Source organism: Malus sylvestris, chromosome 15, assembly GCF_916048215.2.
Source record: "Malus sylvestris chromosome 15, drMalSylv7.2, whole genome shotgun sequence".
NCBI classification, from domain to species: domain Eukaryota; kingdom Viridiplantae; phylum Streptophyta; class Magnoliopsida; order Rosales; family Rosaceae; genus Malus; species Malus sylvestris.
In genome coordinates this window covers 43728688-43755340 of record NC_062274.1, presented here as the reverse complement: position 1 = coordinate 43755340, position 26653 = coordinate 43728688, and the positions used below count along the sequence as shown (strand labels likewise).

Sequence of the window (26653 nt, the reverse complement as noted above, 5' to 3'; positions counted from 1 at the left end):
CCAAGGCTTTCCAACACTTTGAAGGAAATCCCCTTTATTACCAAAATTGAAGGAGGTACCTAAGGAAGGAAAAATATTTTTCCCACAACCACAAGGAAAAAAATCCAAGCCTCAAAATACACCAAATGTATTTTGTCAAAATTAAGGAAAATCAATACGCACAATAAGTATGTGCCAATTTATCCATTTCCAAAATTTCTTTCAAAATCAAGCCTCTACGGCCCTTAAAGAATCTTCCAAGATCAAGCCTCTATGGCCTTTGAAGAAAAATTTCATTACTTTCAAGATCAAGCCTTTACGGCCATTGAAGAAAATTTTCATTTCTTTCAAGATCAAACCTCAACTGCCCTTAAAGAAATGTTTCATTCAAGAAATACGCCTCAACGGCCCTTGACGAAATTCATCATGTTAATTCAAGAAATACCCTCTACGGCCCTTGAAGAAGCCAACTAATTCAAGATCAAGTCTCAATGACCCTTAAGTTAGAACATTCACATTGCAGGACTTCAACATATGTTTCCTATAAGTGACAAGCACATGCCTACAACGTGCCTTGAAGTGGGGACATTTGTAGACTTGTAAATTTTGTTGCATACGAATGATGCATCACAAAACTCCACGTGGCATATGACTCATCACAAATAGACAAGTCATCAAAGACATGTGGCACAAATCAAGCAAAGGAAGTACAAAACCTTCCCAAAAGTTGGCAAAAGGGAGAAAATCCCTCTTAAAATCGGCAAAGGGACCAAGTTGCTCCCAAAACTGGCAAGAAAACAAAAGCATCTTCATTAAACAAGCATGAATTAAAGATTGCTTACAAAATAGGTACCAAGCCCTATAATTTAGCCAAGCAAAGGAAAGTGACTGAAATTAAGACACAAAACATGCCTAAATTCTCCCATGGACGAATCAAGACAAAATCAAAGCTAATACACCCAAAGGCATGCCTTTGGAAGTCTATAAATACAAGGTCCCAAGACAAGTAGAAGGTCGACAATTGCTACATTCAAAGGCAACAATTCTCACATTGAGAAGAACCTCTTCCAAATCTTTGAAGACTAATACATTGTCAAAGCTCTTTTCAAAGAACACACAACCAAAACTCTCTTAAAAAAATGCACAACCAAAGCTGAAGCGCTCCCTTAAAGAATCTACAAGCACCTGTGCCAATTCCTTCAAGACTTTGTTGCAAGCTCAAAACTTGTAATGACGTTCGATTCAAGATCAAGTCGTCAAGACCCTTGAATCAATAAAATCCTCCATCAACACTACCTTTGCCACAACTTTGAGGTGAAGACTATTAATGCATTGTTTCAAGCTCAAAACTTGAAGCAATTGTTCAATCGTTCGTCTGAGATCAAGTCATCGTGACCCTTGGATCAACAACCTACACATCTACATCAAATTTGAAGACTGAATCAGAGGAAAATTGTAAACAGAGATTGTAACCCTACAAATTCATCAATACAAATCTACTTTGTACACGTGTTCTCGTTTCATTTGTTACAGAATTTTTGTGGTTACAAATCCATGGCCATGGTTGCCCGCAAAATGGTGGGGGAGAAGCTATGAAAGGAAGAGAGAATGAAGCTGTCGTGAGGGTAGGATAAAGGCATAAAGACGAGCCAAGAGGTGTAGGATAAACAAAATTATGGAGGGGATGGGAGAAACGGAATCACAGTGGGTTGGAAGGTTGGGGGAAGATGGGAAAGGAAGGAAAAGCTAGAAGGGAGAATAGCTGGGCTTCCGTCGATCCTAAGCCGTAGCAGGAGACCAGTGGCTGTTGTGTCTGTAAACTAGGGTTTTTAGGCAAAGAATGAAGCAACGCGTTCTAATTTTTACGAAGTTGAGTTTATTTAGGGATACTAAAATGCACTTAGATATGTGGAAAACATCACCATCTTCATAGTTAGCGATGAACATGGGATAGTAGAATAGGTAAAGTTTTTTTTCTTCTTTCAATCGTTCAGTTGAGAGGGTTAGCGATGGCATGGTTCACTCGACTCCTAGCAGATGTGGCTTTCTTAGCCATCGGAGTGATTTTCTCCCTGGAGACCTTTGGATCAAAATCGGATGGCTCAATTCGTCCACCTAACTGAGTTTGATTCATCTACTCTACTTCTCCACTGCGTCCAGCGATGCTCTCTAAGTCACTTTCTTTGGCGTAGTTTGAGGTTGACGTTGTTGAGAACCACAAACTTTTGAAGCACAATTAGAAGCGCGAGGTTGTTGACACTTAAGACCCTTATGGTTGAAGACCAAGACCATTTTGTGTGACTTCACGCTCCCATCGGCGACCAGCAGCTTCATGATTACTAGAACTTCAGACCCTTCCACACTTGGCGATCAATGGCTTCGCCACTCTTGGATGAATCTCTTTTGCTGCTTCCTAATGAAAACAATGATAGTTTTTTTTTCTTTTTTTATTTACATTTTTTTAGATATTTAAAAAAAATTATTGTTAATACAAGTGGCGTCATATAATTGGATAGGTGAAATCCACTTGAGTGACACTTCAACACATTAACAAAAAAATTGATAGAAGTAGGGGTGGGTTCAAAAAACTGAAAACCGAAAACCAAATAGAATCGAAGCCGAAAAAAACTGAACCGAAACTACCGAACCGAATATGGCTGGTTTTGTTTCGGTATTTGAGGTCCGAAAACAGAATCGAACTGAACCGAAAAAAAATACCATATATAAATACTAAAGATGTGTTGGCGTCAGGGTTTGAACCCCTTCCCTGCAGGTTGGGGTTAATCGCTACAAGCCAACTTGACTGTAGGCTGAGTTGTTATAATTGCACCAGTAAGTTATTTATAGGTTTCTTAAATTTAATGCTTTATAAAATTTCTTAACTTTACAAACCCTAGCCGTCTCACTCCCATCCCATTTCCCATTTACCATTTCAGATCTCAAACACTCACTCTCTCTCCCCTCCGCTACTTCTTCTTTGCCTTTGCTTCCTCAGTCTCTCTCTCTCTCTCCTTCCTCTCTTCCTCCAAATCACTCTCTCTCCAGTCTCCAGTCTTCTCCTGTCCACCTCCTCTTCTTCCAAACCATGATTTTCCCTCTTCCAAACCATGATTTTCCCTCGCCCCTTTCGATTCAAAACCCCTTAGGATTCTAATCCAGGTTTTCCAATCTCTCACAGGTAATTTTCGAATCGAAACAAATATGATTTATAATTTTATATTGTGATTTACTGAATTAATAGACTATATGATTAATAAATGATTTCTCTTTTGTTCATATATGTATCAGCAACTCCTAGTTTGTTTCCCACGGTTTTTTTAGAAACCTTTGAAAATACAACCCTGGTTAATAATTGGTTTTGTAAATTCCATGAAACCAACAAATATTGGATTTGTATTTATAAATTATTATGTGCACAGCTAATGTCCACGTAAAATGGGTTTTTCTTTTAATTATTTTGTTGGGATTTTGCATATTATAATCTTCCAATTTGGCAGCAGATGCATAGGTGTTCCATGGCTGACGAGTGACTAGATGTTTGGGACTAAAAACAAACCCCCCAAGGTAAAAATCTCCCTGGCTAGCTGCTATTTAGTTCTATTGGGTTTATTTTCATGGAAAAATCAAAGAATTAACACATGCATGTGTTTTTTTCTTTGCGAGAACTCTTGGATCCACAACAAGAAAAATGCACCAACACCCAATAATGTCATATCCATGGCCAATCGTCCCAGTTCGTATTCATTTTATGCAGAAGTTTCTGCATCTTCAGTGCTCAATCAATTGTTGCAGATTTGTTCCAGATTTAAAAAAAAAATCATGGAAAAAAAACAAACCGAACTGAAACTGAACCGAAAAAATTTGAACCATTTCAAACCGCACCCAGCCCTAGATAGAAGTGTAACATAATGACTAAATTGATTTGCAAGACTTAATTTAGAAATCAAATCGATGAATTTCTATTTTAGAAACCATTTTGATTGGAATGTGCAATTTGAGGAACCAACCGTGATAAAAACCATAGTTCCTCTCATTTTCTTAAAAAAAAAAATGAAAAAGGATTTCATCTCATAATTAAAAAATAAAAATCATATCCAAAGACATCCTTGAATTTGTAATACATGACTTATATCCAACTCTAGAGGAATTAAAAATTATACAATTTAAAAAATAAAAAAACATAAAAAAAAAAGCTATAGTATATTTCGAATTGATTTGTCTAGAGATTTTATTCCAATAGACAAGAACCCATCACCAAAATATAAGGGTACAAGAAAGGAAAAAAAAATAAAAAATTACTTGGAAGGATATCTCTGCATAAATTGGCACTTCGATCATTTCTTCACTTTGTGCTTCATTTTTGCCTTCTCTTTTTCTTTTCTTCTCATCTCTTCACGTCTCTTCTTCTCCTTTTCTTGTTTCCTTTTCATCTCCTCTTTTTCCTGCCTTTTCCTCTCCTTCTCTTTGGCTTTTTTTATCTTTTCTTTCTCTTTAAGCTCTTCCTTTGTCAGCTCTCGTCCTATTTTGAGACACATTTTGATCTTTCTTTCTCAAAGATGAACAGATGAATTAATATATATGGTGGCTTTTTTTGGTATTTTCTGGGTTGGTTTCATGTGATGGCCGTCTCATTTGTTGTACGTGAAGGAACATTGCGTTTCTTGGCACGTATAAGTTGCCGTCCAAAACGACGTTGGTGGTGGCATTACCATGTTGAATCATGACATCCAGAAGGCCATCTTCCATGTCCTAATACATACTCTCACTTGACAATTAATAATCAATTAACCCAACGCACATGACATGTTTCAATTAGAATCTTAGATAGACAGTATAAACAACAAGTGATTCGGCACATCGCATTCAAACCAAGTCTCTTTCGAAAACACCAAATTCTTAGAGGGTAAATTTGTCATTCACCAGGAAACTGAAAGAAAATTGAACTTAATAAGTTGTTTTTCTACCACTTAGTACTATGGTCTAATGTATTGCTCTTCACTTGTAAGTGAGAAGTCTTAGGTTCGATTCTCACCAAAGACGATTATGCACAAAACCTCCTCAGAAATGTCTTCTCCACTTATTTGCTCGACGGCGTCCCTCAAGTCAATCGTCCAGAAATCCGAAAGTCATTTCCACTTCTATTGAGGATTTCAACCTCACAAAGGCCTCCACGGTCCGAACTAGTTACTTGCATTGTCTCTGATGATATATTCGTAAATCAACCTCTAATCATAAAGATTAATCTGAACCAAAGAATACGCAATTTTTTTTCCATTCAAATCTGAGTAAATGGAAAGAGAGAACGATGCAATTATGGTAGTTAAAAACAAGCAGATCTACACGTAGCTAACCTGGTTTCCAGTCCATATGTGGCTACCCACACAAATTTTGTCGAGACCAACAGTCTCCAGTATTGCCGTTTATAAACCTTCGATTCCTTGACCAGTAACAGAAGATGTCAAAACATGCTTACTGAACAACGCGATATCCTTGGAGGCTTGGATAATATGCAATACCGAAAGGCAATGCCATGATACGGCCTCTTTGGAAAATTGTTTTTAGCAGAATTGTAACACCAAGGAATTTGTGACTTTTCATCATATTTCAAGGTTATATTAGCATGAAAAGTTGTAACCTTACAGGCAGCTTTTGGGGAAGCAATGTGTCCAATTCAATGGGTGTAATTGAAGAGTTACACACCATTTGAAGATGCACATGTACTCCTATATATAGATACAATTGCATACAACTCGAATACATTATTTTTCTCCTTTTTATAGGGGTACACAAGCCTAATTAATAAGTAAACTAAACCAAATTCAAATAAGTTAACCTAATTCTTTGAGGACAAAGAAACCTACATCTTAATAAACTAACATAAAACAAAAGGGTAAGCTAGGAAGAACAAATTTTTAAAACCAAATTTGCAAACAAATGATGTTGTTGATGATTGGATTATTAATTAAATGCCGATTAACGTATTTGTTTCTTATTGGTGACACATTATTTAATTTGCAATTTGGTTTAAAAAATTTGGCCTCCCTAGCATTATCCAAAAAAAAAATAGTTAATATAGAAGAGTAATGCTAGATAGACTAAATTTGTAGACAAAATTTACAAACTAAAGGATGTGTCACCAATAGGAATGACCGAATGAGCACGTTTACCAATGCTTAAGTCATAATCCAATTTCATATCATTTAGTTTATAAAATGAAAACTTTCAAGAAAAGGGCTTGAGCTAAGTTTATTTTAACCAAAAATCATGTTATAAATTTATTTAATGAAAAAGAATAAATATAATAAAAAAACCCATTAAATTTTAATGAAAATGACACAGTTTTAATATAAAAAAATATTAAAAAAAAAAACTGACTCACAGGGTCCCACGCATCCATCACAGACACTGTTTATGAAACTGAACACTATTTATAAAACTAAATATTATTTATGACACTAAACACTATTTATGATAATGCCTAGTTTTTTGTCTACTTTCATAAATAGTGCCAAGTTCTTGGTCATGTTTCATAAATAGTGCCTAGTTATTGGGTCCGGTTTCATAAATAGTGTATAGTAATGGTACAGTTTCATAAATAATGCTTAGTTATTAGTCTACTTTCATAAATAGTGCTTAGTTTTTTGTCATGTTTCATAAATAATGTATAGTTCTTAGTTCAGTTTCATAAATAATTTACACCTGTTGGTTTAGTTTTAGAAATAGTACCTGATTCTTGGTTTCGTTTCATAAATAATATCTACTTATTGGTCCAGTTTTATAAATAGTGTCTACTTATTTGTCAATTTTCATAAATAGTGTTTACTTATTGGTCAAGTTTTATAAATAGTATCTAATTCTTGGTTCAGTTTCATAAGCTTTGAAACTTATACCCTGTATGGTCTTGTAAAAGCACCCATTGCACCAAAAATGATGAACCCAGAAGTGATCCTTTAAATCAAAACCTTGAGAAGATTATGTTTTCAGTAATTATATCTAAAAAGTTGTTTTCAATAACCAAATAAAAATACTGGATATTATGTAATTTGTGGAAAATTTTTCCTTATAAGTTGCACAAGATACTCTTCAGTGTTTCATATGTCCATAATATATAACAAATAATAGAATATGTATGTTTGGTGGAAAAGTTTTCCTTATAAGTTGCAGAAGATACTCTTCAGTGTTTCATATGTCCCTAATATATAACAAATAATAGGATATGTATGTATGTATGTGTGTATGTACGTACGTACGTATATTGAAGCAGCAGGCATTTGATAATGATGAACAAAGCAGCGGCAAAAGAGGTGCACCTGGTGACAGTAAAAATATATAGAAGCAGCAGTAGGCATTTGATAATGATGAACAAAGCAGCGGCAAAAGAGGTGCACCTGGTGACAGTAAAAATATATAGAAGCAGCAGTAGGCATTTGATAATGATGAACAAAGCAGCGGGCAAAGGAGGCACACCTGGTGCGCGTGTGATATATTTTTTTTCTTTGTCTTTCTTGTCTTTATCGTTAAATAAAATTGTAGGCATCGAAATTTCGGTAAATAAATGTTAACCGATAAATCAAAGTTTCGACGCTCATGTATTACATAAATTCTACACGTAGCGTATGTCTAAACAAAAAATCGAAATAAGTTAGAAAAGTCATCAAATAGGACACGTGTCAACACCTGGCAGAAATGACTTATTTCATCTGGCATATTATATTCAAAATTAGGCCTTGGAAAATTCTATAAATAGAAGTCATTTCATTCATTTTAGAGGAGAAGAACCAAAAAAATCATTAGGCAAAATTCTAAAGCTCTGAAGCTCTGAAATTTCGAAGCTCTCAAGCATCCAGGTTCCCAAAGAATCAAGAAAGCCTTCTTCGTTCTTCATTCTTCCAAGATCAAGCCCCGACGGCCCTTGGATCAACAATCATCCACCTTCAAGATCAAGCCCCGACGGCCCTTGAAGAAAGCCTTCTTCGTTCTTCGTTCATCATTCATCCAAGATCAAGCCCCGACGGCCCTTGAAGAAAGCCTTCTTCGTTCTTCGTTCATCATTCATCCAAGATCAAGCCTTGACGGCCCTTGGATCAATCGCACATCCACAAGTCAACACCTTACGGAGATCGAATCAGATGATCAAATTTGAGAGAGATTGTAACCCAAAATCATCAAAAAATACAAAATATTATTTTGTGCACGTTGTTCTTGTCTCTTTCGTTTCAGGAAAATTTCGTGTTCACAAAAATTATTAGATAGTTTTTTTTGTTAAAATTCAAAGTTTTGAAGTCATTTTCATCAGTTTCGTTTATAAAATTTTGTCTACAAATTTAGTCATCCTAACATTATCCATACATTAAACCTTTCCCTTTTTTTTTTCTAAATTCTAGGCTACTTTTGAAGTGAATCTAATCATGTTTTCTTGTCCGGTTACAATTTGTTAATGTATAATATCTAGGAAATTACATTTTCTACATAACAAAGGTTGAAAAACGATGAAAGCATACATATTCTTTTTATTTTTTATGCAAAGAAATTTATTAAAGTACAAAAAATCTAGTACAACTGTTTCCAATACAATCAAAATTAAGGGCAGGAAAAGCAACATCAGGCAAACAGAAATCCCAAAAACGAGGGTTCGAGAGGGAAAGACCAATGTGAGCTAAAGCATCCGCAACAAAATTTGCTCCTTGAAAATGTGCTTCCAATCAATATGACTAAAAGACCGAGCCATGATACAAATATCATTGATGATAGAGCTAACTCCCCAAGGAACTCCCCAATGACCCTGCATTGCTTCAATGATGAGCTTAGAGTCCCCTTCCACCGACACTTTAGTGAAACCCTTGCACCTAGCACATTGGAAACCCTCACACAAACCCATCGCTTCTGCAACCGAAATAGTAGTGCCATCAAGATTAAGAGCCCCCACCCCAATCACTTGTGAATTAATGTTACAAAGCATAAAGGCAGTAGCAGCACGGTTGTTCAAAACTGAACCATCAAAATTGAGCTTAACCACATCACGCTTGTCAGGAGGATGTCATTTAATAGAGGAAGAGATAGGTAAAGCCTCCTTGGGGTCACACTGAGAAAAGTTGAACCAACACTACATGCGATAGAAACAAAACATGCCGGGACCAAAGGCACACTTTTGAACACCAAGTTATTTCTTTCCGTCCATATATGATAGCTCCACTTTAGGGTTAATGTATAATATGTATAATAAATCTATGTTATAGGGCAGACACAGAATACTCAATCCTTTCCTTTTACATAGATAGAAAATAAATTTAATTTGTAATGGATGGAGGTAGATAACGTTACAGGGTAAACAAAAATAACCTGTGAAAGAGGTCGATTAAAAAAGTTGTAGTACAAGTAGATAAATACATAAAAATTAGTATTCGGTCCCTAGTTCTTCCTGTTCATTGACTAAGACCTTATTAGTTCTCAAATTTTGATTCAAGTCCCTATCATTAATGTGATAATGAATTTACATGTTTATTATATAATTTTTAATATAAAAATTAGTAATTAATTTAGGGTTTAATACTCACACCTCTATTAAACTTCTAATTAATTTTCAATTCAAACATTTCTAAAATAATAAAAAATTAAATTAAATTAAGTTTGTACCTATTAGTTTTTTTTATATATATAAAAAGATTCTCAATTTTTTAATCTTAAATATACCCATTCATATAATTTTTCAATTTTTTAAATCTTAAATGTACCCATTCTCAAATATATCAATTTGTTATATGTAAAATGTACCCTTTTTTTAATATAAAATCCATTCAAATTTTTTAATCCATGTTTAAACTTATATGGGTACATTCTTTTTCGTTGATTTGAGAATGTATCCATGTTTTGGTACAATACCTTTTTTTGTTAATTTTGGTTAATGTACCCATACATATATGTATACACACACACACAATATAATAGAGAGTATAATTTATATTTTATTATTTTTAATCCCATAAATTATGGGTTTTATTTAAAATCTCATTAATATAAACAATTACAAATTTCAATTTTTAATTTTTAATTTAAAAATATAGTAACTTACATTATTATATTAATGTCAGGGACCTCAATCAAAAACTAAAAACTAACAAGGTTTCAATTAAAGAATATTGATAGCTAGGGACCGCATCCAAAGTGTCCCTACATTTAATGTATGACAAGTATGAAACCCAACAGAAACTCAAAGATATGGTAGAGGTAGATAAATAACATGCGTAATTACAAGAAGCCTTCCATAAAAGAAAAAATTTCGGAGACCTACATCACAAGTAGATGATCCACGAGGAACAAATTGAAGAAAACACAAAACCAAGATGATGCATGAAGAAACCAAAAAGATAGAAAAAAGAAAACAAACGGTGAGGATGATCCATGAGGAACAAATATAAGAAAACACAAACCTCTCCCGAGTTGTGTATATATATAACCTTACCGATTTTCACTGAAAGTACTCTGCTCACAATATTTTCAGTGAATATGGACTTTAAGTCTCTGCATCAGTTGTGACCCTCGCATCTCGTATAGGTACGTGGCTATTTACTGCATTTAATTTTTAGTTTATGGGGTTTAGGGTTTATACACACACACATATATGTGTGTGTGTGTGTGTATTATTTTAGCTATATATCTAAATATATAAGGGAAGCACCGCAAAATGATGAAACCAGAGTTACATATTCGTCCAGTTCTTTCTGTGTTTGTCATCTAGACTTTTGTAAATTTCTACTCTCCTAAGTTAACTTTACTTAAATTTCCAGGGAGTAAAGTATGTTGGAAATATTGCTACTTCTCCTACAACAAATCACATAAAAATAATATTAACATATGATCATTTTATTGCCACTGTTTGTTAAATAAAATAAACAAAATAAGATAAACTACTTATCTTTTGTAGGTGGAAAACGATGTTCATCGATGCTTGATTAGAACAATTTTAAGTTGAGGCATGTAAATTAAGTGACATAAAAATAATATTAATATATGATAATTTTATTGCCACAGTTTATTAAATAAAATAAACAAAATAAGATAAACTACTTATCTTTTGTATGTGGAAAACACTGTTCGTTGATGCTTGATTAGAGCAATTTTAGGTTGAGGCATGTAATAAGTTAAGTGTCCTTAAGATATCTTGTGATTGATTCATGAAATTTCGCATTATCATTTGTAAATATTATCTCTACGAAAAATTAAAAAATAAGATTTTTAGTCAATCAATAGTAAATAGATAAACGGTTCGTAATATTTGTATTGTATTCGACCACCTGTTTTATATGGTTCGATGACTAAATTATCTTTACAGAGTAATTTATAGTATGAGTGGCTCTAATTATAAGCAAGCATTTCCGTAGATTGGTTAATCATTCTGCTTTGTGTATTAGTTGAATGGGATGACATATGTTAAGGTCGGAGAGTCTGTGGAGCTAGATGTTTTAAGAGCACTGAGTCGTACCCGTTTGAATCTGACGGTGGTTGACCACGAGAGTAACCCGGAAGAATTGAACGGGTAAATTGTCATGTATGCATTTTGGGATTAGTTTTTTATTTTATTAGTTAAAGAGTCATTTCACGTGATTTCTATTAAATTTTTATTGTCAAATTTGTAGGCATTTTGTTCTTTGAGCAATTACTTAAAATGATCCAATTTTTTCATATTTGATTGCTAAAATGATTGAAATCAAATATTGACGACATATCAATCATATATTAACGACATAACGATAAGATAACGACATGTTAAAAACGGATTATTTCAACTAGACTTGATAATTTCTTACACGATCTATTAACATGACACGTAAACGACACAAAAATAACAGATTTCAGGTCAACACAATAACTAATTGGGTCATCATCTGGTCACACAATAAGAACCCGTTAATAACGATTCTTAACAGGTTTACACGAAAGTGACACGCAGGTAACCTGTTTCGACACGATAAGAAAAAGGTTATTTTGATGATTTTAATTTTTTAAACTACTAAAAAAACTTACTACAAAATATTATAAGGAACTTTAACAAAAAGCTTCCAATACTGTTCACTTTAACGAAAAACCATATTTTACACTAAAAAGTCAATCCTGGTACTATTCACTTTACCCTTTATTTTGTCCTTATCATTAAAACTCAAAGTTTTCAAGTCATTTTCATTAGTTTTCCTAATATAAGTTATATATATATATATATATATAGTTTATTAATTACTATTGTATTATTATTCTATATAAATTTTAGAAATTGAAATTTTATTTATATATTTATTTTTGTAGTATACTATAGGCAAAGAGTGAGATTAAAAAATTATAAAATACATTAAAAATAAAAATATCAAGTAATTTAAAAATACCAAACACATTAAAAAAAATTATAATAATTAATTTACAAGTACGAAAAATGTGAAAAAAATATACAAATATTCGTAATCGCATCCTCTACGCTTTGAGGATTTGTACATCGTCATTTGAATTTTTAAAACCATACAAATCCTCATGAATAGTATTTTTAAGGGAGTTCAAAATAAAGAAAACTCATAATTATTAATGTATAAGTCTGAAAATGTGAAAGTATATATAAACGCTCGTGATTAAACCCTCCAAATCTCATAAATAGTGTTTGGGAAATTTTATTTGAATCCATGTAACATCTTTCTCCACTCAACTTAAATTTAAATTGTTAATTATCTATTTTACCCTATTGCATAATTACTATTAAGTACAAAATGAAATTAATAATAAAACTCAAATTTATCCATAAACCCATTAAACCCTACCATCACTTCTTGTTTATCCTACGTTCATTCTGGCTAAAACCCTAATAGGAAAAACAAGTTTTTTTATTGATGGATGGTGATTTTGAAGTTTTGAATCATCTAACTAAGGTATGACTCAATTTATGAATATTTTGTTTGTTTGATTTCAATTTTTTTTAAGTTTAGAAGATGAGTATTTGGGTTTCAATTTTTTTCATCAATCCCGAATGGTTTGTTAAATTTTCTGCAATTGGAAAATTCTAAGGAAAAACTTCTTACCAATGTTCTTAGATTATAAACTTCCTTACTTGTTGACAAATTTAAAAGGATGAATTGTTTGGTTTGTTACTTATGCACATTAGTACAAAGACAAAAAAAACAAATGTCTAGGTTTGGTAGCAGAAAGAAAAACTAAAGTAGCCATGGAAATGCTTGTGGGAAGAGGGATGGGGCAAGGACGCCTCTTTTGAAAAACAAATATTTAATTACATGTTATTTTATAAAGGAAATGAGTGTAAAGATAACTTAACATTTTTAATTGGATTTGAGAGGGTAGTTTAGGTAATAAATTTGGGTTTAAAGAGAGATTAATTCTTTAATAAAAAAACAATATGGGTGAAGTGTCACATCCCGGCCCGGGTCCACCACATCCCGGGCCCGTTCCACCACCGTAGCACGATATTATCCGTTTTGGGCTTACCATTCCCTCACGGTTTTGTTTTTGGGAACTCACGAGCAACTTCCCAGTGGATCACCCATCCTAGGAGTGCTCTGCCCTCTTTCTCGCTTAACTTCGGAGTTCCTACGAAATCCGAAGCCAATGAGCTCCCAAAAGGTCTCGAGCTAGGTAGGAATGGAAATATACATTTAAGGATCACTCCCCTGGACGATGTGGGATGTTACATGAAGAGAAATAAGTTGGGTGTAAAAAGAGGTTACATGGTTCAAATAAAATTTCTCATCATGTTTTTTATTTGAGTGCAAAATTAATGAAATTAATAATAATTATTGTAGAAGTGTGAAAAATATAAAAATAAATAAATATATACAATCACTCGTAATGACAAGCTTTACAACTTTCGTGAATAGGTTAACTCCGAAATCTAATACCATAATCCATAAACCTTAGATTTAAATTTAACCGTCCATTGCCATTTACACTTTATTCTACTCACCGAATTTCATTTTTCAGACTTTCTTTTTTGAAAAGTGATCTTTTAGTGGATGTAGAAAAATGAACGGTTCAGATCGTTGATATTAGACCCGGTAGTTTCTGACACGAAAATAATGGGTTCGGGTCAACACGATAACTTATTAGGTCATTATTGAGTGACCCGTTAAGAACCCGCGTAGGTAACACGTGGGTAACCCGTTTCGACCCGTTAAGAAAAAATTTATTTTGATCATTTTAAAGTTTAATTATTAAATGATTTATTATAAAATACAATGGCCATATCAATATATACAATATATTCTATATTGAATATATAGTTTTGTATTATTATTCTATAAAAGTTTTTTTTTTTTAAAATAGTCATTATTTATTTTTATTATGAGATTTCCTTATTATCAGTACTAGGATAAATTTTACTTAACATGTTGTTGTCCAAAATTAAAATAAACCAATATAGTATTTGTATTGGCAAGAACTAAGAAGACATACATACAAGTATGAAAAATATGAAAGAATATATAAACACTTGTGATTCATCATTATTCCTCCACGAGTAGATAATGGTTACACTTACATTATCGTTTAGATTTTTAAAATCCTCCAAACCTTCATGAATAATGTTTTTTATTTGAGGGCAAAATTAATAAAATTAATAATAATTATTGTAGAAGTATAAAAAAATGTAAAACAAATATACAATCACTCATAATTAGGCCTGGCAATTCCTGACACGACCCGATAACCCGACACGACACGACACGAAATTAACAGGTGTTCGGGTCGACACGATAACAAATCGGGTAGTTATCGGGTAACCCGATAAGCACCTGTTAAGATAATGGGTTGGTTCGGGTATACACGTGGGTAACACGATACACGATAAGCAGAATATTAATTTAATAATTTTATAACCCTAAATAAATACTATATATATATATATTAATTTAACAATTTTATACCCCAAAAAACTATAATAATTATACCCCCAAAATATTAACTATAATTATATATATATATTAAATTTTATACCCCTAAAAACTATAACAATTAATATGCATCTGCCATCCGCCCTTTGAAAGAAAAAAGGGAGGGAAAAAGTTTTCAAAAAAAAAAGGGAGGGAAAAAAGAAAATGATAAGAAAAGGAAACAAAAAAAAAGGGAAAGATGGGTGTACCAGTACCACTGTACCGTGTAGTGTAGGTGAGGTGAGGTGTCTGCCCTTTGAAGAAAAAGGGAGGGAAAAAGTTTTCAAAAAAATAAAAAAAAGGGAGGGAAAAAAATGATAAGAAAAGGAAACAAAAAAGAGAGGGAAAGATGAGATACGCATCCTATGAAACTAATTTCAACGATCCAACTGTCAAACATGTTTGTATATGTTTAGAGATCGTATACGCTAAAAATTGCAAAAAAAAAATATTCAGAGATCAAGTAACGGGACAAAACTTTTCGACGATTATAAACGAAAAATAACGATTTAACGGTTATTTTAACTCCGATTTTGATAATTTTTTACAGCTACACTCCTTGACCCTATATGAATACAATGAATGAACTCGATCTTCAATTTAAAATATTTACACTAGTGGATACCACAAAATCTTATGTTATACTTAATGAAAGTATAAATAAACTCTTAAGTATTAGTGAATCTATTGTTTTTATGGGATATACATTCTATGAAACTAATTTCAATGATCCAACCGTCAAACATGTTTGTATATACTTCGAGATCACATACGCCAAAAATTGAAAAAAACAAACATTAAGAGATCAAGTAACGGGACAAAACTTTTCAACGGTTATAAACGAAAAATCACTATTTAACGGTTATTTTAACTCCGATTTTGATTATTTTTTATAGCTACACTCCTTGACCCTATATGAATACAATGAATGAACTCGATCTTCAATTTCAAATATTTACAATAGTGGATACCACAAAATCTGATGTTATACTTAATGAAAGTATGAATAAACTCTTAAGTATTAGTGAATATATTGTTTTTACGGGATATGCATTCTACGAAACTAGTTTCAACGATCCAACCATCAAACATGTTTGTATATACTTCAAGATCACATACGCCAAAAATTGAAAAAAAAATAAACATTAAGAGATCAAGTAACGGGACAAAATTTTTCGACGGTTATAAAATGAAAAATCACGATTTAACGGTTATTTTAACTTCGATTTTGATGATTTTTTTACAGCTACACTCATTGACCCTATATGAATACAATGAATGAACTCGATCTTCAATTTCAAATATTTACAATAGTGGATACCACAAAATCTTATGTTATACTTAATGAAAGTATGAATAAACTCTTAAGTATTAGTGAATCTATTGTTTTTATGGGATACGCATTCTACGAGACTAGTTTCAACGATCCAATCGTCAAACAGGTTTGTATATACTTCGAGATCACATACGCCAAAAATTGAAAAAAAACAAACATTAAGAGATCAAGTAACGGGACAAAACTTTTCGACAGTTATAAAATGAAAAATCACAATGTAACGGTTATTTTAACTCCGATTTTGATGATTTTTTACATCTACACTTCTTGACCCTATATGAATACAATGAATGAACTCGATCTTCATTTTAAAATATTTACAATAGTGGATACCACAAAATCTTATGTTATACTTGATGAAAGTATGAATAAACTCTAAAGTATTAGTGAATCTATTGTTTTTATGGGATACGCATTCTACGAAACTAGTTTCAACGATCCAACCATCAAACATGTTTGTATATACTTCGAGATCACATACGCCAAAAATTGAAAAAAACAAACATTAAGAGATTAAGTAACGGGACAAAACTTTTCAACGGTTATAAAACAAAAAATCACGATTTAACGGTTATTTTAACTCCGATTTTGATGATTTTTTACAGCTACACTCCTTGACCCTATATGAATACAATGAATGAACTCGATCTTCAATTTAAAATATTTACAATAGTGGAGACCACAAAATCTTATGTTATACTTAATGAAAGTATGAATAAACTCTTAAGTGTTAGTGAATCTATATATTAAATTAAATTTAAAAATTTGACTAGTAGTGTATGAATGTTTTTTTATTAAGCTCTTATTTTCGAGTGTAGATGTAGTACTTAAACGATAAATGTATTTTAATGTTTTGAAGTAATATTTATGTGGCAATGTGTGATCTGTGCAAATTTAAGAAAAAAATATATTTTTCTTAACGAGTCGTAACGGGTCATAACGGGTCGGGTCACTTTACCCGCCTGTTAAGGACCCATTAAGATAACAGGTGTGACACGACACGACCCGTTAAGATAACAGATGTTACACGAAAACGACACGAACACGACAGACACGACCCGTTTGCCAAGCCTACTCATAGTGACAAACTTTACAACTTTCATGAACGGGTCAGCTTTGAAATCCAACACTATAATTCATAAACCTTAAATTTATATTTAACCGTCAATTGCCATTTATGCTTTATTCTTCTTTCTGAATTTCATTTTTTAAATTTTCTTTTCTGAAAACATGATCATTTGGCAGATGTAAAATGAACGGTTTAGATCTTTGATATCACATTTCGATATTCATGGTTAACTGAAATATGAGTCGATGTCATATAGTTTATAGAAACTTTATAAACATCAACCAATATTTTCACTAACCGTGAAACTCTGAATATAATATCAATGATCCAAACCGTTCATATCTTCCTGCATCCTCTAATAGATCAAGTTTTCAAAAAAAGAAAATCTGAAAAAACAAAATTTGATGAGAACAATGAAGCGTAAATGTAAACAACAATCAACGGTTAAATTTTGATCTATGATTTATATGATTATAATGGCGAATTTCGAAGTTAAGCTCTCCATGAAAGTTGTAAAGTTTGTCATTACGAGCGTTTATATATGTTTTTTCTATATATTTTTACACTTCTACATTAATTAAAAAACTATTAAAGACTTTAGGTAAGTGAAAATATACTTAAAAGAAAAATGTGTTTTTATGTTTTGGATGTGACAATATGGTAGGTATATACTTATTTAGTATTATGTTTTTTATTTGATTATTTATTGGTTTAAAATATATTTTCCTTAACGGGTAACTGGTCGGGTCATATTACCTGTTAATATTATCGGGTCGATTTCGGGTCGGATCATTTTACCCATTTATTTTAACGAGTGTTACACGACACGACCCGTTAAGATATCCGGTATGACACGAAAATGACACGAACACGGAAAACACGACACAAATGTCAGGTCTAGTTGATATGACATTCCGATATTTACGGTTAACTAAAATATGAGTTCATGTTATATAGTTTCTAGAGGCTTTATAAACTTCGAGCTATATTTTCACTAATGGTAAAACTCTGAACGTAATATCAATGATCCGAACCGTTTATCTTCCTGTATCCTCTAAGAGATCATGTTTTCAAAAAATAAAATCCGAAAAAAAAAATTGGTGAGAAGAATGGAGTGTAAATATAAATGACAATCAACGGTTAAATTTAAATCTATAGTTTATGGATTATGGAAAACCTTAGTGAAAACATCATCAATATAACCCATTAACCCTTCAAGACAATATATCAAGCCAAAGTTTCAATACCATTTCCTTTGGTGATTGATGAAAATTGAAGGCTTTTATTGCCAAAAACGTGTAAAGTTCCTCAACCTTGAAACGCAACTCTCTTTATTTGTGCATATCTTTGAACATCTCTATTTTGTAGTATGCACTAATGTTTTTTTATTAGGCTCTTATTTTGGGGTATGTAAACTTGAAAGACAAATGTTTTTATTTATTTATTTATTTATGTTTTGAAGTAATATTTATGTGATAATGTGGTATGTATATACTAATTTAGTATTATGCTTTACATTTTTTGGGTCAAATTATGTTTTTCGTTTTCATTATTTATTGATTTAAAGTATATATTTCTTAATGGGTAATAGGTCGGGTCATATTACCTGATAATATTAACGGATCGATTTCAGGTTGGGTCATATTACCCGTTTATTTTAACGGGTGTTACACAACACGACCTCTTAAGCCATCAGGTATGACACAAACACGAGAAACACGACACGAATGTCAGGTCTAATTCAGCAACCAAATGTCGAAAATGATCATTTCAAGCAATTTCCCTTATTCTTTTCACTTTTCACCGTGAAAGGGATTAAGGACTCTCAGTGAGTGGACAAAAATAAAATTACAAAATATACTACTTGGAACATACAAACTCCATTTCGCAAATGCATGTCAAATCACCAATGAAACTCTCAATGTTCCTTTCAAAATCATGTCCAACTGAAACTAATGCCCCAGGACTGAACTGGCCAACCATGCACCTTACAGTATTCTCGATACATGAAGCTGGTCATCCGCACGTGCAGATCTAGCTCGATGCGAGGGCCGCACGTGTCGGATGGGTATCTAACTTGGTCTATTTACCAACACAGAACTTGCTACAAAACTTTGTTTGATCAAATAATATTTTTAGGCATCTTCTATTTACCAATACAGAATTTGCCAAAAATGTTGGACAAAACCCCCTCAGAAATGTCTTCGCCGCTTATTTGCCCAAGGGCCATTGCCGCATCCCTCAAATCAATTGTCCAGAAGTCGAAAGGCATTTCCTCTTCGATTGAGGATTTCAACCTCACAAAAGCCTCCTTGGTCCGAACAAGCTGCTCGCATTGTCTCTGATGATTCATCAAAATTTCAATATAACAATCAGAATCAACCTCTGATTATAAGATCAATCTAAACCAACGTCAATGCATTCGTTTTGCCTTCAATTATGAGTAAATGGAAAGAGATAAACGATGCAATTATGGTAATTAAAACAGAAGATACGCAGATGTATACGTAGCAAACCTGGTTGACAGTCCATTTGCGGCTCCCCACGGAAATTTTGTCGAGGCCAACAATCTCTAATATTGCCGTCTCTAAACCTTGGATTCCTTGACCAGTGACAGCAGATGTCAAAACATGCTTACTGAACGAATTGATATCCTTCTCAATCCCCTCCATGCAATCAGATGGAATGCAGTCTATTTTGTTAATTACAAGAATCATTGGGGTCGAGGATCCGGTAGATTTCTGTAGGATACAATGATTTATTACATGCTTGAGTGAAAAACAGAATGCTTGATAAACAGAGAAATGCACGTGTTATATGATTAAGAGAGAGAGAAAACCTTATTAGATTGTATTCTATTTAGAAGTTCGGAGTCTTCTGGAGTCCAGCCATCAACAGCACTTATTGCCATTATAATAACATCAGCACCCATAGCAACTGCTTCGGACCTTTCAACACCTGTGATAAAGATGGTCAAGAAATGGATAAGCAATACCAGCGGGAGTGCCATGGTACGGCCACCAAACATCAAGCAACATGCATATCATTCCTCGTCAACAAACTCAACATTGGAGGCAGAATTATTTCACTAATGCTCAATGGCCTATTGAAAATAAACATAATCTTATGCTACTAAAAAAGAAACATCGGCACGATGTATTTGGCTTGTGCATCTGGTTTGAAATCAGAGGATCACTAGACATCAAAAGTGTGAAAAGACATATAACCTTACCGATTTTCTCCACAATGTCATTGGTTTCCCTAATGCCCGCTGTATCAAGAAGGGTTACAGGAATGCCATGAACCGTTATACTGGCTTCAACCACATCTCGAGTGGTCCCAGCAATTTCTGTAACTATTGCCCTCTCAGTCTGCACGCTAAAATTAAAATGCACTACTCAATAACATCTCATACTACCAGTAATTGCTAAACAGAACAAAAGGAATAACACCTAAAGAGGAAGGACTACATTTATGAAAAAATGGTATATTTTTAAAATATCTTGTTCCTTTTACAATACAGTTGTTCTACTATAATTACTGCTTATCGTGCCCACTTTATAAGTCCAAATGTTATGAATAGAAACACTTAAGGCTCGTTTGGTACACATGATTGGATTGGAACGGATAACTCCTTAATTTCAAGGTATATTGAAGGTAGAACTGAATGGTTTCTCATTTGGAGGGGATTAGAAGAGGACTAGCTATGAAGAAAATTGAACCCTTCTAATCCTACCATTTTACGGAGGATTGGAATGGATAAGTTTTCGTCGTGAGTAACCCATCGTCTATCCTCTAGGTAGTCACAATTTTATAATTTATCCCTTTAACCATTCCTTTAATTTAGTAGGATATCTATTCCAATCCAATCATTTGTACAAAACAAGCCCTTAACTGTATTACTCATCTCAAAACTCACTGAAAGAAGTACAAAAAGAACGTAAAAGTCATTAGCTTCCAGTCACATTTATTCAAAAAGAGACTCATGGTTATGAGAGTCATTTTCATATAGGCACACCTACCTTCCCTTATAAGTGCATCCATATTTTCTGGGTTTATCACTTAAAATGCGTATTACTGAAGATATAGTTCTACAAAGAGCTTAATAAGTAATATTATACTAGTCAGGTATGTCAATGGTCATCTCAATCCAGACGGGCAAACTCAATCCAAAATCGCTGGAGCACAATGGTTTTCCAAAAATCAACCGTTGACAGGCAAAAGGAGAAAAAATGATACAAGGCAATCATTACTATTTTAGCGTAGGACACACCAGCAATTCATTAAGAAAACAAGCAATCATGCCCCAAAAAGATAAAATTGTCACCACATACTTTGCTCCATGCATTGAGTAGACTTGACTTCCCAACGTTTGGACGGCCCAGAATTGCTATCTGCAAGATTTAATATGATCTCAATAAATCAGAAGCAAGCTCAGACTGCAGAGAATGAATACAGAAAAGACAAGTGTATTTAAATTTTTAAAGATACAAAGGAAGCCAAGTAGCAAACCCATATTACCATAATAAACAGAAAATGTAGTCCCATTTGGAGAAGTGGATTTCAAGTTTAAACAAGGAAAATAAATCTATATCTAACAGTGTAACCACCTCAAAGTTTTGATCATTAATAGCCAAAATTTAGCCCCAAATTTCATAAATGTCACTTTCTATGAACATGTTCAGATATAGCAGAAAACCCACTTAAATAGACCTAAATACCCTCAAAATTAAAACCAAATAAACCTAGGGGGCAATACCCTACTACTTTGTACAATGAAGAATGTGATCAATTCATCGTATCCATTCTTCTGCTTGGGTATAGGAACTGGAACGATTCAAGGGCAGCATTTTCGCACACCCCATTGTTTTGTTTTGATTGGTTCGTGAGGTCATTCTGCTACAATTCAGAACTTGGTAAGCGGTGTTATAGATTAATTAGATTAATTAGACGGTGTACACCACAGATCTGTTTTTTCTTTTTATTGGTAGTTACATATTTCTAGCCCTAAATTCGAATGATCCTCCCTTTTTTATCAAAAGAGGCAGAATTTCATTCGAAAGCCAAAGGCTAATTCAGTATATTAGAGAGGAGACTCTCCTCAAAAACCAAATCACAAATGACAAACAGGAGGTTCCTCAAACCAAGTACAGACACCATTGTTGAGGATAGCTACTCTTGCCAGGCGATGAGCAACTTCGTTTGCTTGGCGGCGAACATGGGAAGAAGAAGCTCCACTGATGGAACGCACGAGGGCCTTTGCATCTTCCACTATCGGTCCCATTGAAGAGAGGTTAGTAGAAGAGTCTTGAACCGCCACGATGATCTGGAGAGAGTCGCTCACAATAATGATATTTTGAAAGCCCCTCTCAACCGCCAAAATCAAACCTTGCCTGACCGCCAAAGCTTCCGCATGCACAGGGGAGGAAACACAATTGAACGATTTACTAAGATCCCCAATGAAAGCACCTTCAGAATTTCTGATGATAACTCCAACACCACCCTTGTGGATGGACACATTCCAAGCTCCATCGAAATTGATCTTTAGACAACCACTAGGGGGGCAAGACCAATGTGGGAGAGGAGGATGGGGTGAGGATTCACGGTGAGGAAAAGTCACCATCACGAACTCTTGCCACCAGCCAATTGCCTTGGAAGCAACCACCTTCGGGGCTACTCACTTGCTGTCCCACAATTTCATGTTTCTTGCATTCCATATGACTCAGAGCATTATCATAAAACAATCAAAGTCATACTTCTTTAGGACACGGCTAACCTCAAGAGCTTTATTCAAAAAGCAAAGTCCCTAATAGGAGGAATTCCCAGATAGGAAGATAACCAGAGGCACTTGGAAAAAGGGTACTCCATCATGAGATGCCAAGTGGATTCACCATTAGCTCCACTCAGTACACACCTGTTGTCAGCAGGGATACGCTTCTTCGCTAGATTGACCCTTGTAGGAAGCATATCAAGACAGAACCTCCAAACACACCATAACTTTTGGAGGGACATGAGCATTCCAAACTTTGTTCCATAGAAAATTCGAATGATCTTCTGAGAAAACTGTTATTGGTCTAAATCTTTGTACTTCGGTCTACAATAATCAGATTAGAAATTGATTCCAATGAGTTAGAAACCTCAACCAATATCATGTCTTAACAGACAATTGTAAAAAGAATATTCCACCACCACGGACATGACTACAGCTATTGAGTTTCAGCCATGAGTGGCAAAATTTGCCAGTCTGTACTCGGCTAGTTAAACTCCAACTTCAACAACACCCACAACTGCTCCACAACGTTTACCACTCCCTTTGTGGAACAACAATCCAAAGAAGTTCTATTCAAGTGTTTCAGCTTTCCTGTGTAATTCAGTTTTGATCTTGAGGGCATTTGAGACTCTTCACCAGAGTTTTTGGCCATTTGAAAGTTTTATAAAATGTGAGATTTATGAAATTTGGGGTTAAATTTTGGCTATTAACAATAAAAACTCTATATACATTCTGTGTAAATTGAAAAAAAAAAAACATCAACATCAGATTCAGTCACATTAGCATCAGATATATATAAAGTAACATGACCACAGTTTATCCTAAGCTATACATTAGACTATCATTCAATATCCACCAAAAAAGGAAGAAATGTAAGAAATCCATTTTTCAATTGTACCTGTAATCCAGATTGCAGAAGTTGATCATAATTGGCCGTCTCCAGAGCACTCTCAACATCTTGCGACATAGAATTTATTTTATTCACAATTTCATTTGTATCAAGCAGCGGCATCTCATCATCGAAATCCAAACGGGCTTCAATTTCAGTAAGAAGCTCAATGCACTGAGCTCTTATAGATTTTACCATGGAAGCAAATTCACCCTGCCAATGTTTAAAATGGTTTTCCGAGTTCATTATCATTTCCCAAATAAGGCTTACATAAATACTAGTAGTAATTAGTTTCTGAAACGCATAAATTATACAGACAAAACAAAGACACATGCCTGAATAGCGGCCAGTGCTGCATCTGCTGCAGCCGCAGACTTGGCTGAAATAAGTCTGTCAACATTTTCAGCTTGTGTTAAGTCCACTCGGCCATTCAGAAAGGCACGGAGAGTAAACTCGCCTATATTGAGAAAACAAACACACACATTAGTGTTGATGAAAATGTGGTGCCTACTCTTTAGTCCTTGCATAAGTTCAATTCGAAAAGTTCAATTCTTTAAGCTAAATATTCGATAAGTTCAAACATCTTAAGCCGAAAATTCGAAAAGTTGAAAAATAATTAAGCTAAGAATATGAACCTGGTTCTGCAAGCCTAGCTCCAGCTTCCACACAAGCTCTGAGAACACGATTGAGGCACACTTGGGTTCCATGGCACTGAAGCTCCACCACATCTTCCCGCGTGTAAGACCTTGGCGCCAACATGGGCACAGCCAAAACCTAAATGCAAGGAAAACGACGCCGTACTCGTGTTATCATCATTCACATAATTCAAATTTCAATTGCATTTCACTGAAAGTGAAATTTGAATAGAAGAGTACCTCATCGACGACATTGCCATTGGGGTCCTTAACGACGCCGTACTCCACCACATGGCTGGTGGGCCGCCATGCTTTCTTCGTCTTCTTCTTCATTGGACGGAAGACGCGACCGACAATGGCCACCGCGGACGGACCCGATAACCGTACAATCCCAACCGCACCGGGTGGGCCTCCCAGGGACGTCACGATTGCCGCGATTGTGGCCGTGCTCTCCAGCTTCTGGGACCCACTCAGTACTCGCTCGTCTCTGCTGAGAAGCAGGGTCGGGGTCTGCAGCTGGGTCTTGTCCAGCGAAGAGTTGGTGAAAGACGAGGAGTGGCAAGAGGGTAAATAAAGCGGGAAGCGAGGGTAGAGTTTGAGAGGTTTGGGAGTGAGGTGGGAGAGAGGGGGAAGTGAGGTGGAAGCTATGGCGAATAGTGGCGGTAAGTGGCGGAAGCGGAAAGCTGAGAGCAGAGCCATTGATGTGTTTGCCGCCGCTGACGGCGGATCTTTGCTCTTAATCTGATATTTCTATGGAGAGGATTTTCACCTTTACGTTTGGCTAACTTATCAGTTCCGGCTACTCGATTTAGCGGTGATTTTCCACTTCACTTGTGAGTAATTGTAAGTAAAAGGTATTGGATTCGCATCTTGTAAATGGTGCGATTTAGCCAAATTTCTCATCCCATTAGTGTAAAATATATTGTTGAAAAAAAAAATATCAATTCCATTAGATTTCTGTGTGATAGCTTATGCGTGACCCAAGGCCAATTATATGTCATGTGAATTATTTAAGAGTAGTGCTACATTTATTATTTAGTTATATTATCACTTGTACCATTTCTCTAATAGTGGTGAAGTCCGTTAACGTATGCAGGTGTCATCTCAATTAAAACAGTGGTACAAATGTTAGTACAACTAGATGGTATTAATATTTTTTATTATTTAAAGAATCTAAAATTTAAAATGTCATTTAAGTTTATTTTTTGAACAAACGATATTATCTAATCCAAATGAAGAGGGGTAGGCTTAGGCTCATAAGAAGCTAGCAATAATATAGTTTCGAATTTGCCTTTAGTGCGTATCGAACCGAATACCCTTAGTTAAAAGTGAAGAAAAAATATTACTAGACTGTAATACTAAATGACAAAAATCAGTTATATTTTTACAAACTTTAATACTAAAAAAGAAAAAAAATTAAAATTATTACAAAAACAAACCCAGCACCACCATCCGAGTTCAAATCTTTTGATTCAAAATTTTACGTGACATCTCTATAATCTATCTCACATTGTGACACTTGTACATCACTAACTTGAGTTAAACACCGTTATCCAAAAAACACTAAAAAATTAAAGGTAAAAACAATTGACACATGTTGTTTCAAATCCCTTGCATGATGCGTAAAGACTGGTCCCGTACCAAAACTCGTTCTCGTGCAATCCACGAAAGAAGATTCCTCCAATACTTGGTGGAATAACATGGGCATAATTAAGTATATTACGTACGGTCTTTTGCCTCAAACAATTAACACCTCCACCATGCTTTGCTATTATAAGTAACTAAGTATCAATTGTTGATGGCTACCAGTCCTGTTTGTAACATGTTGTGGTTATTTCCAGTTCATGCTTTCACTAGTGAAGCACAGGCGAATATTAGATATGTACCTTCCTACTTTGTATCAATTGTATGAATCATATGAATCAATTATAGGGTTCCTTCTTATAAATACTTGTATATTGTAACTTTGGAAATTATTAATCAAAGAAATATTCAGCCATATTAAATTCAATGTGGTATCAAAGCCCAGGGGCTGGGCTCTTTTTTTTTTTTTTTTTCCC

At 34.2% G+C, this 26653-nt stretch overlaps 1 protein-coding gene across 1 annotated transcript; it reads right to left on the bottom strand.

The window, feature by feature from the left end:
• Positions 1 to 19160: 19160 nt before the first annotated feature.
• LOC126601419 (uncharacterized) lies at positions 19161 to 25456 on the bottom strand. The gene is made up of 9 exons (XM_050268127.1): positions 24834 to 25456; positions 24594 to 24732; positions 24294 to 24415; positions 23968 to 24171; positions 21634 to 21693; positions 20532 to 20670; positions 20139 to 20257; positions 19816 to 20040; positions 19161 to 19640 (listed from the first exon to the last, which is right to left on the bottom strand). The coding sequence occupies exons 1-9, from the start codon at positions 25290 to 25292 to the stop codon at positions 19446 to 19448; spliced, it is 1662 nt and encodes a 553-aa protein (XP_050124084.1). The 5' UTR covers positions 25293 to 25456; the 3' UTR covers positions 19161 to 19445.
• Positions 25457 to 26653: the final 1197 nt, after the last annotated feature.